This window comes from Montipora capricornis, chromosome 3 (assembly GCF_036669925.1).
Source record: "Montipora capricornis isolate CH-2021 chromosome 3, ASM3666992v2, whole genome shotgun sequence".
Taxonomy (NCBI): domain Eukaryota; kingdom Metazoa; phylum Cnidaria; class Anthozoa; order Scleractinia; family Acroporidae; genus Montipora; species Montipora capricornis.
The window spans coordinates 45730689-45743188 of record NC_090885.1 but is presented as its reverse complement, the minus strand read 5'-3'; the positions used below and the strand labels follow the sequence as shown (position 1 = coordinate 45743188).

Genomic DNA, 12500 nt, shown 5'->3' with positions numbered 1-12500 from the left:
ATGGATGGTTGGGAAACGCGACGAAAGAGAATTCCTGGACATGACTGGTGTATAATCAAGCTTGGCATACCTGGTGTTATCAAAGGGCTTGATATTGACACTGCCTACTTCACAGGAAATTTCCCGCCAAAGGCATCTGTCCAGGGTGCTTTTCTAGAGGAAGGTAAAGAACACATCTCAGTAGTTGCAGGGCCAAGGTTTGGAGTGAAAGTTGTTAATGCCCTTTTGATGGGTGGGAAGAAAAGATTTGTGTGAAAATCCATTAAAACTTCTCTAGAGTTCTCTAGATCTTTATAATGGGTATCACAAAAGGTTTTTTTAACACTTAAAAACTAATTTTTTCATGTACATGTAGTGCTCATGTAATTGTCCAGATCTCTGCTCGTGAGCATTGTTGTCAAGTAGTAGGCGTAATTGCCTACTTGATAAGCATGTAACAGATAAAATTGTAAATGGTTTGAACCCAGGAGTCATATCATAACAGATAACTCACATGATTACTTTCCATGTAAAGATGTGATTAATCTTAGTGATTTCAACCAGTCACAAGACTAATCTCAAAATTGATATCTGTTGGGAGTATATATGTGTTGCTAAAGTTACTTTGAAGCTGTAGACACAAGTTCTCTCCTTTGAACTATTGACATTTAACCTACAGTAGGTGCTGACTTAGTATCTCGGCTACATGTACTTCAATAAATAATTGATAGTATATTTATCAGGCGCGGTGGCCTCATGGTTAGAGTGCTCGACTCCGGATGGAGCGGTCTGGGTTCAGGTCCTGGTCGGGGACATTGTGTTGTGTTCTTGGGCAAGACACTTTACTTTCACAGTGCCTCTCTCCACCTAGGTGTATAAATGGGTACCGGCAAAAATGCTGGGGCTAACCCTGCGATGGACTAGCATCCCATCCAGGGGGGAGTATAAATACTCCTAGTCGCTTCATGCTACGGAAACCGCAGATAAGCGCCGGCCTGATGGGCCTTCTGGCTCGTAAGCAGTGACTTTACCTTAAATTTATATTTATCAGTAGCTTGGACAACCAAACACTGTATGTTAATCACAGCCTGTTGGTCTTTTTTGACCAACAATGTGAAGTAGAATCTTTTAGATCTTTTACCCTTTTACTCTACCCAATGCCAAACAGTTTTACTCTTCATTGGGAGCGAAAAGGTTAAGTGAATCTGAAATGACAATCATCCTTTATTCATTCATTCAGCATGTGCATATCAATCACTTCCAACAGCAAATAGCAAAAGCTAACTAGTTGAGGCGGGCAGTTAACATGAGTTGAATAATTATTCAAATTCGTGCATGAGTGGTCCGTTAACTCCAGTGGAGGCTGTGTTTTTAATGCTTATTTCTAACAAGTTGACAAATGTTCTCCATATTATTATCTAAAGATGAGGTAAATGTAAACAGACAGCAAAGCCTTTAGATAGGTATTTCACTACACTTCATTTCATCACCTCACACAAGAAAATAAACTATATTATGATGGCCCACATAAACTGCATAAATTCTCTCAATTTTTCTAAGCATAATCAATTAGCTACTGCAGGTTCTTTTTCGACCTTTACATAATGAAAGATCAACTGGGAATTGAATGAACAGCTTTATTATCTTTGTGGGGAAGAATATTGAGTACATCTCTGTAACGACATGACTTAAGGTCCTCCAAACAACACCGTGCCTCTGGTCTTATTTAACTTTAGACCACTCAGAAAAAAAAAAAACTTGTATAACTTAAAGCATTGCCCTTCAAAGAACTTCAAGTGGTCTGTGTTACATGTTGCATGACATGTTGTGACATAATGTAGCTGTCAACAGAGTAATAATTAAGGTGATTCCCCCCAAAAAAAGTTGTCCAACTATTTTCTTGAAACTTTTCCTGAATGTTCCCGACTTATCCCTGTTTTGAGAATTATAATGTAAAAGTAAGTCACTGTGCTTGCTCAAGAGATATAATGGGCCAATCTTACCCCACTGATGCCTGTACTGATACTAATCATGCGCATTATTTCATCGGCTCAGGGTACATTTGGTGTAGGTAAACGAGCGGGTTTTTGAAGAAACACTTGAAAAAACACCTGACACTGTAAGTAGAAAGTCTAGAGCATATGGAACACTGTCTTGAATAATTTAAGGAAAAATCACTCAACTACAACGTCGACTCAAAACATTTCTTGAGTTGTTGTTTTCAAGATCATAATTTACATCCCTGGGTAAGGTTTTTCCTCGGATACATGTAATTAAAATAAAAATATATTTAAAAGGGATAATTTGTACACCAAAATTATGCAATGAAAAATATACCGTATTTACCCGTGTATAAGTCGATCCCGTGTATAAGTCGACCCCCCATTTTTGATGGCAAAAAAAGCAATTTCGTAATTTCTTTGTTAAATGTTACTGGGACACTAATCTTGTATTCTTCAATTTCTGGAAATGTGGATACACAAAACAATCAGGGCCTCAAGCGCTTAATAGTTTTGTGGTTCAGCAGTTGTTTTATATGCGGGCATTTTGTCCTTGAGTTTCGAAAAAGTTCTCAGAAAATCGAACTTGTAAACCTCAAACTTACCTGTTTCTTTGTTCAACAATAAAGGGCTTTAGAGGATAAGCACAACATCACAGAAGCCAGAGTCAATCTTTGAAAATAACTTGCGAACGATGCGAAAATGTGCAAGGTTTAATTTGTCCTTGATTTATGATTTCTCACATGACAAACAAAACAAAACTCATGAACCAAAGTTTGCAAAAGCATTTAAATCAGCCAGGTTTGTAAAAAGAATAAAAAACAATCATTACCAACCAGCATTTTCACGCAACACGAATGACGATGCTTGCACGCAAACACAAGATATTGCGCCATCAGGTTGCTTAGTCGTTGAACGATCACGTTTGTTTGAAGAAACAGAAATGCCTTTCAGAGCTTTCCGCCTTTGGAAAATGGAAGTTTCCAGTGTCTACTTCATATTTGTGCTTGTGAGTATCTTCAACATTTAGAGTTGGACAAATCCTTTTTCATTTCAACTGGAATTGCTTACATTCATTTTGAAGTCTTCTGTCATTCATTTTGAAGTCTTTTGTCGGGTTTTATCCACTGCATTCGTTCTGCCCAAGACAACATTATTATGTTAATTTTGAATAAATTACTTAGCTGGAACTTGGCTCAAAATCTTTGACCCGTGTGTAAGTCGAGGGCGATTTTTGGAGCTTCTTTTGAGGCCATAAACGGTCGACTTATACACCGGTAAATACGGGAAGGTCACCATGCTTGTTTAAGAGTAAAACAACATCGCACCTGTCTATCTCCATTATCGTGGATCAAAACAACAAAATTTGCCATATATGTTCTCGGAATGCATACCCTTAAATTGGCCAGGAGATAAGTTATGGGTCATTCTGAACTTCTTAGTATTTTACTAGTAACCACATGTCTTCTCAGGGGCCTATTTACTTTGGTAAAAGTTTCATCTTGGCCTTCTGATTACTTTTCAGCAATCAAGAATGGGTGGGGGTCACCAAGTTTGTTTTTTAGATGCGATGAATTACATCCAAAATATAGGGTGTTTTTAAATCACCACATCTTGTTTGGAAATAATCGGTGTTTCATGTGGTACCATAACAGAGCTCCAATTGTGGACACCACAAACAAGCCTTTAATGTCAGCAGAAACCTGTGAGAAGCTTGGTTTGTTAAAGATAATGACTTGAGAAGCTCCACAAATGTGAAGTATAGCCGCAGAAATCCCCAGACCAGGTGTTCCTTTGACGGAAGAAGTGATTCTTCCCACAATACAAAGATGTGTTCCAAGGTCTTCCAAGGAAGTTTCCAACACATGGCACCTCTGACGGGACGCTCTATCAACGAGATTGTGAGTACAAGTTGTCCTGAATTCCTTTTAAAATGATGCCGAGTGGCAATTCTACAATGGGGCTTGAGGGCACAGAAGGAAAACTGCAAATGAAATTGACGCAACTAGAAATCCATGCCAAGAAAATGGAACAAGTACTCAGTTTAGGATTAGTAGAAGCTATCTAGAGACATTTGGGAGCATTACGATGTACAATAACAGAAGTGGACAACCTAAAGTGCTCGCTAGAAGCCTTAAACATCGGAGCAAACGAAGATCTTACTCACATACATCGTAGGTACGTGGAATTCTGAGGTTGACCTTCAGTTAATGAAAGCGGAAGAAGAAGTTGGGACACTTCGTAAATGGTTCGAAGACAGAAAACACCGAGAGGAAGTCAGTGTGCGCGAAGATCAAATTAAGTTTGAAATGGAATTATACATGAAAGAAAGATAGAACTCCAAACCGACCTCATATAAGAGAATCAGGGAGAAATGTTGCCAAAAGAAACACAAGCAAAACCACGGAAGATCGAGATTGAAAGATTTGAAGGGTCATTCTTGGATTGGCCAAGGTTTTGGGGCTAGTTTACGGAGACAATCGATAAATTGAGTATAGAACCAATCAGTAAATTCACTTATCTATGCGGGCTACTAAGCTTGAAAGTTAAAAGCGCTGTGGAAGCCTTGCTGTTTACGCAATTTGTCTTTGAAGACAATGTTTAAGACAATCTTGAGTGAAAATGTTACCAAGTGAATGAACATTTATTTTGAGACATCACTTTAATTAATGCACCATAGAGGGTTGTCACTAAGGGTGTAACACTGTATTTGGTTTTTCATGATAACTCACTTGCAAGTGACAAAAAGATTTGACACTCCAAAATACTTCAACTGGTTTTCTCCACCTGCTTTTCTAATTTTCCCACCCACTTAAAACGTTAGAGACAACCCTACACCATATATGACAAATGTGAACACAAGAACATGGCAGGAATGCTTACTTTATGTTGTATTGCTTTCTCATTTCTGGTTACCATTTTTTTTTGTACTTTAAGGTACTTTTTGTTTTCTGTGTGGATTGGTTTGGTGTTGTAGTTCTGCTTGCTTGCAATTCCTCTTTTGCTGAAGTAAAAAATTACAAGAATATTAACCTAACCAGTTTCTTAGAGAAGTTACTGATAAAAAGTGTGAATTGACAGTGTGAAGATCAGTACAGTGTCATTACAATGAGCATCTTCAAAAACAAAAACCATAGTTAAAATCAGTAGTACAACGTTATTGTGAAATTTAAAAAAGAAAGAAATAAATTCTTAAAAAATAAACTTTTTATCCTTTTGAGGAGCCCAGTTGCCTCCCCACTGATTTGACACTGAGCTCGATCTTTCAAAGTTTCCCAATCAAGGTCACCCTGCACTTTTCCGTAGATATCGTCAGCTTTAATGTAAGATCAAACACTGAAATGGAGATACACTGTATATTAAATACACTGTACATGATTCTGTGTGACTAAATGTACAGTTTTGAGTTCACAGTTGCACAAATATTTGTTACCAGATATATGGTCAATGTCTAATTGAAAATGCTCTTAACAAAAAATTAAAAGAGAGCCTGGGAATGCTTATACGCTCCAATTTACAAGCTAGAGCTTATCTGAAAACAATGGAGCTTCTTCCTTGTACATGTATCCTATACTTGAAAGCCATTTTTTGACATTTGTCGATCCCCACTCTATAAAACAAAGCAAAAGAATTATGCATTTCAGCAGTGGAAATTTGTTAAAAAAAACGAGCAATAGCAAGATTAAAAATTCGCTGTTGCTCGTATTTTTTAACAAATTCATAATTGCTGGATATGTACTTACACTGGGACATTTTACAGTAGACAAGTGCAGTAGAGCTTAAGTCTACAATATTAATCAAGGTAATTCCCTTTGTCATTAAGTACGGTAAAGTACGATTGTCCGGGTGAGTGTAGTCCTGAGAAGGACTGTTTGAGATGACAGTGACTGACGTTTGGACAACCTGAGTGGAAGTCATCTTCAGAGTCAAGTGATTTGTGTAACGTCAGTTCAAACCATTTACAATGTTAAGTTCCCGTTATATTAGTGCATTAACTTTTACTGGGGGTTAAAAGGGTGACCCTCAGAGTCCAACATGGAAACGAGGCTTGACCCTCAATGGTGCTGAATCTTTGACAAATATTGTCATACCTTTAATTGGAGTGTCTCTGACACGTAACGGTAACGGGGTAACGCGAACATGAAAACGGGGCTAAATCACATAGTGTCTTGTAGCTATTGTTTGTATTGACAGATTGTCCCAACATTACTTATACTATCTATTGGAGTGTAACTTAGACAACCTTGTAACATAACAGTAACAAATCTGATCCCATGTCCAATATAACATGCAAAGGAGCCTTTTTTCATGGAATGCCAAATGCAATTTTTTCACGACCCCTTGACAAGGATAAAAGATATCCTATTCATCTCTCTCATCTTCGCCCTCCTCCTCTTCATCATCATCAGCGTCATGATCATCATCAACATTATCAACATCAAATGACTCATAGTCATCGTCATCAGCATCATTATCATAGCTTCCATCGTCTTCAGCATCATTGCAGCTGCAGAGATCGTCACATTTAAGTTCTGCTTGGCGACATTTACATCTATTAGTGGAACATTGCTCCTTAATTAGATGGAGGATTGCATTGGTCTTTAACGTTGGAAATAAGTGTCTTAGGCTGGTACAGCAGGGAGACTAATTTCTGTTAAACCCGGTAAGGCATAACCTCACACTTTTGGCGCTGATCCGACGCAGGTAGGGTCACTAGGACTGCATTTATCTAGCATTCTACTTCATCATGTAGGTCATTCCATGGTTTTGTCTCGTGGGCTTTATCCTTTCTCTGAGATCTGGAAAGTGCATCAGCTGTATACAAGAGCTTACCAGGAATACATTTGATGGTAAAGTCAAACCGCACGAGTCTCGTTCTGAAGTGTTGAATACGCACTGGAAGCTTGTTGATCAGCTTGGTGGAAAACAAGGGGATTAAGGGCTTGTGATCTGTCTGTACCTTGAATTTCATTCCGATCAGAAAATCAGCCCAGTGTTCAAGTGCCCATGTGACTGCTAACGCCTCCTTGTCTATCTGGGCGTAACGGCACTCAGTCTCTATCATAGATCTGCTAGCATACGCCACTGGTCTCAAATCGCCAGGTGGTGGTTTTTGCATAAGAACCGCACCTAGTCCAAAACTGCTTGCATCTGCTGAGACAGTTGTCTCCTTTTCCGGGGGTAGTCAGACAAAAGGGTGTGGTCCCTTCCTTGAGATGAATTGTATGCTCACCTTCCAGTTTTCCAAGGCCCTGAAAAAGCATTGGGTGTTTCTTTACAATGTCGTCCTTTACGCAAATAAGCACAGGAAGGTTACCTGCAGGCAGGGGCGTATGATGGACTGCTTTGATACTGTATGTGCCTGGGATTTGATGGATAAGACCAAAGCCACGAATAGCAGGTATTCCCAGAAGTAGCATGGATGCCCCTTTATCTTCTGAGACAAGATTCATGATTGCAAATCCAACGGTCGTCAGGGGGACATCACTTGCTCCCACAAGTTCTCTGTCTGGTTTTGACAGTGTTCGATATGACTCCTTGTACGCAGATTCTGGCATCACAGATACTTGTGCTCCTGTGTCAACACACCAGGTCAACTCTTGGTCATTTATCTTTCGCTTAATGTGCCACCCTGAGTCAGATGTTGGGGGAGCAATTGGTTCTGCAGGGGACGTTTGACAAACTTTGTTTGACGTGGGTGTGGTTGGAACCCACCCAACAAATGTGGGAAAGGAGTTGCCCTCATTGTCAAGAACTTGGTTGACCCTGTAAACAGGCGCGCTTCTGCAAATTATAGGAAAATGTCCCAGTTTGTTGCACTTGTTGCATCGGGTCTCTGCGGCTGGGCAATTACTCCGTCCAGGGGGGTGCTGGCGATTGCAGTATCCTCAATTCCTGCTGCTTGGCTGGAATGATCACCTCCTAGAGTCTGACTTGGGACCTCGCTGTGGGTTGTTCATGGTCTGAGGGTATGGCTTGCTATCTCGCTGTGTGACGCTCCCAATCTCTGCCGTCTTTGACTCTTGCAACTCACAATTCGTAGCTTCTTTCAAAGATAGGATACTCACAGTATTTTGAAGTGAAAGGGTCATTCTCCTTACGAGAAAAGGTGAGTTTGTCTCTCTTAGCTTGCTCATAAAAATCGACGGGAAACTTACGTTCGGCGGCCCTTTCTCTTACTGTGACAACCCATGAATCGTAGGTTTGTGCCAGCTCTCGTCGAAGATGAAGCCAGAATTTCTCTTGTAACATCAGTTGTGGATCCCGTTTCGGAAAGTATGCCTCAAACTTTGCTAACACAGTTGCGTAGTTGTCAGGATTTTCGGCTGGCAATTTCGCTTCTCCTCCCGCAGGATCATCGCGCTTGGGTAAGTAGACGAAGTTTGAGTAACTCTCCAAACAAGAGTCGTTAATGTGGTTTAAGCGACCCCACCTTCGGGTTTCTTGGAAGCTGCAGTTGCCTTAAGGTAAATTTTGTTTCCATTTTCCCCATGAATGTGCAGGATTTCCTGTCAAAATTTCCAGAGGTTCTGGTGGTTTGACATGTGGAACGCTTTCTGCCATCTTGTTTGAGCCCACCTTTTTAGTTCGTGCACGACTCGACTGCTTAGTCTGCTTTGTCCTGCTGATTTGATCATTGTCCCTTTACACTAGTAGAAAGATCTCACTCCTGAAACCATGTTAAACCCGGTAAGGTATAAAGATAATAGCAGAATTATCCGTAAACACAACAAGTCTCTTTTAATTGCTTTTTTGCGATCAGTCCGGCGTTCCTAACCTCACACTCTCGGTCAGCAGCCTATCTACAATCTTGGACAAAAAGGGTTGAGAATATTAAAAACAGGGGGGTCCAGCTATGGATCTACACAAGCGGTTTCAGCTAGTGAACTTTATGGAAAGCAGTTATTGTAGTAGACCATCACCGCCGTGCTTTATGACTTCAGCTGGTATGCCATCCAGGCCAGGTGGTTTACCAATGTTAGCAGCTTTAGCACCTTTCTTTAGTTCTTCCATGGTGATTGGATCTTTCAAATGCATTATTGTCTCTCGAGCAGTTAGGTGGTCAGTTGCATCAATGTCTATGTTGACTTCTTGATTCAGCAGTTGCTGAAAATGCTCTTTCCAGCTGTCTGATATTTCTCTCATGTCTGTAAATAGCTGAGTTCCATCTGCATTCTTAGCTGGGGGAACAGTGTTTGTCTTGGCTCAGTACACAGTTTGAGTGTGGAGTACAGTCCCTGTGAGTTGTTACACTCTCCAAACGTTCAATGTCTTCTGCTTTCTTATTCCACCAGTTGTCTTTCATTGTTCATTGTTCATTGACCAATTTGTTAGTCTCATTCATTCCCGTGAAGTGTGGGTTATAGACAAAGAGAGAAGTGATCAAGTAAAATATTTTATTTACCACACCTGCAAAGTGTCCTGTTATACATGGAATCCAGCAAGCGCAGCAGTTTTGCAAGTGCACGAGCAAGAATAATAGAGTTGAGATGTACCTTTCTATAATGCTTCGTCTTCCTAGTCACAACTGAAAATGTTTTCCGATGTTGGGTGGTATCCCAGAATACTTTGTTGAAGATCTCCAGCGTGTGCAGAATCGCAGCCTTTCAATTATTGGCAGTATGAAGGCTAGCCTTCCTAACCTTTAAGAGCGCAGAGATGGACCATCCCAATTACTCACTGATCATAATGCCAACGATCAATAGCCACTGTACTCGAGTGATGAATTGCGTTAAGCCTTAAGACACCACTTTCTAGGACTGATAGGCACTTGATGTCCAATTGTATATATGATGTTCTTGTGAGTTTTCATCATGCGAAACCCTACTTAAGTATTGAAATTGTGCCTCCTATACATTTGTATTTTTCATGTTTTAATTTTGTTATTGTAAATTCACCGTATTTTTTTGATTGAATGATGGATTAATTAATAAAGCTATTATTATTTCTGGGAATTGCCTGAGGGACACAACAAACATGGGCATGTTGGTGTCAGGTTAGATGATGTTGCTGTGATAATGAATGAGTCATCTGATGTTGATAATGTTGGTGATGATCATGATGAGGAGGAGGAGGGATTATCCTTATCAGGGGGTTGTGATAAAATTGCATTTCGCTGATTGAAAGTAAATGGTGAAAAATATGCCACTAGGCATTTCATGAAAAAAGGCTCCTTTACACGTTATAATGGACACAGGATCATATTTATTACTGTAATATTGGGACAATTTGTTGGCATAAACAGTAGCTACAAGGCATGTGATCCAGCCTTGTTTTCAAGTTAGTGTGGTCATGTGATCCGGTCTATTACTGTTAAATGTCAGATAGACCCCAATTTAAAGTATGAGAACTTTTGTCGAGGATTCACTGTCAACTGATGATCACACTTTTAACCCCCCATAAAAGCCGTCAGTGCAAGTTACCAAAGTGCCAACAACATTTGGCATGTTCCTTAGGTCCCTCTTAACACATCAAGATAGGCGGCTTGCTTTCACTACGAAATTCCCACGGGATTACAGACTTCTGCATGTTTTCGTAATGTGGACATTAAAATTCAGCTGCGAGTCAAACCAAATGCCGAGATTTCGCGCCTTGTTTACAGTAGCAACACTAGTATCACCAACAGTTAGAGTATCTAAGTTGACTTTGCTACGTTGTTGATGGGTTCCGATTAACATGACCTCAGGCATGTGCGTTGGGGAGGTGCAGCTTGATGACACCTTGCTGGTATAGGCACTGAAGAGCAGGGGCCTGAGACACAAACCCTGAGTACCACCAAAAGGCAGGAGATAACAAGCCGATCTCTCTCCATTTGCCAACACACGCTGGCTACGTCCAGATAGATACAATGAGAACCATGCAGGAGCAGCGACTGTGATGCTAAATGAGGTCTGGAGTCTGCGCAACAGTATGGCATGGTCAACGGTGTCAAATGCTGCACTCAGATCAAGCAACACAATACATGTAATTGACACATGTTGCTTATTCATGTTGGACAAAATATCATTTACAACTCTCAGTAGCGCTGTTTCTGTGCTGTGCCCTTTCCTATAGGCAGACTGTAGCACAGGAAACAGTTCATTGTCAGTCAGGTGACTATACACTTGATCGAAGACAGCCCTCTCGGTAATTTTGGAGACAAACTGAAGGTTGCTAATAGGTTGTAGGTTTTTATGGGTCACGGCCTTAGCACTTTTTTCAGGACTAGCTGTTGAAACATGTCGGAAGCATGAGACAAGGTTTCTTTTAAGGCATCAGGATGGCACTTTTTTGGCACACACATCCATTATGGCATTCTTGATGATGAAAGCAAACTTCCAATCATCATTAGACAACTTTGCCAGCATTGGCCTTGTATGAAAATAAGTGATGTGTAGATGATGGCCATGTATTTAGATTTGATTGAGACAGAGGTTCCATAACTATGTCTTAAGCATGAACATTTTTAAATAAAAGGGCTGATCTCTTGTTGTCACAATACACCACTGTGTGAAGGGAATATCCATTCGATGACTTTACAACTGAGTGAACTTTTTTTATGCCAACTAGATGCTCTGTAAGCATAAACTGGGCTGCCTTTGGTACATGTTTGTACTCCTCAAATGTCCCAAACACCCTAACAAATTATCAGTCTGGAAACAAAATGTTCACTATTTACTTTTAAAATAGCTTCTGGTTTGTAAATAATTGTTGCATAAATTAAATTTGGTCAAGAATGTAAAAATTCACCTAAATGAGCAGTAGATAAGCTTAAAAAAATGTTGTTGGCTCCCCAGATTAACTTTATTTTATACCAGATTGACTAAACAGCAAGAACTCCTGTCATTATTATGAACCCACATATGCAAGTTAGTTAATATTTACACAACACAGTGAGTCCACAAGGGAAGAAAAATCTCACAAAAACAATTCAGCCAAGCATTTTATTGAACCAACAACATATTTGCTAATAGATTTAGCCAAGCCTAACAGTGGAGCTCCCAGGTTATATATTCTTACTGGCTGTAGGGTTAGTGAAAATAAGGGGTTTTGGATCGAATTGTCTAGTTATTGCTTATTGCTCTTCTATAGTAAGCCATTGTCTAACTTATGGTGATTAGGCCTTGTCAGAGTTTTGGAAGTCATCTTGGCGGGTAGGGTGATGTGTTCGAAATAACAGTGTTTCTTTGGGAAAATTCTAGGGGAGGTAGGATCCTCAAATCTTGTCAATAAAATCCTTTCCTTAGCAAATTTTTCTACATTCAAGGTTTTCTCAAGTTATTTTAACGCAGTTTCCCATAGAAAGACTATTATTTGGACACGTTTGCCTAACCATCAAGATGGCTTCCAAAACCATGATAAGGCCTATTCCGGGGTAAATTTTGCACAAATCACAAAGTGATGAGTCCAATATCGGTATTTCAAGTGAAATTTACTGTGGAAGTCACCACTTTAAGGCAGTGAATTAAATTGAATTGCACGAGTTTTGAAAGAAAGCAAGCAAATCCTCACCAAGTGAACCAAAAAGAGAAAACATAAATT

At 39.9% G+C, this 12500-nt stretch overlaps 1 protein-coding gene across 1 annotated transcript in view; it reads left to right on the top strand.

The window, feature by feature from the left end:
* The window catches only part of LOC138043272 (allantoicase-like), a 74412-nt gene that overhangs the window by 25215 nt on the left and 36697 nt on the right, over positions 1-12500 (top strand). The window contains exon 3 of the mRNA XM_068889465.1: positions 1-163. This exon is cut by the window's left edge and continues 51 nt beyond it. Coding sequence (XP_068745566.1) covers positions 1-163 — 163 coding nt within the window. The remainder of the gene's footprint in view (positions 164-12500) is intronic.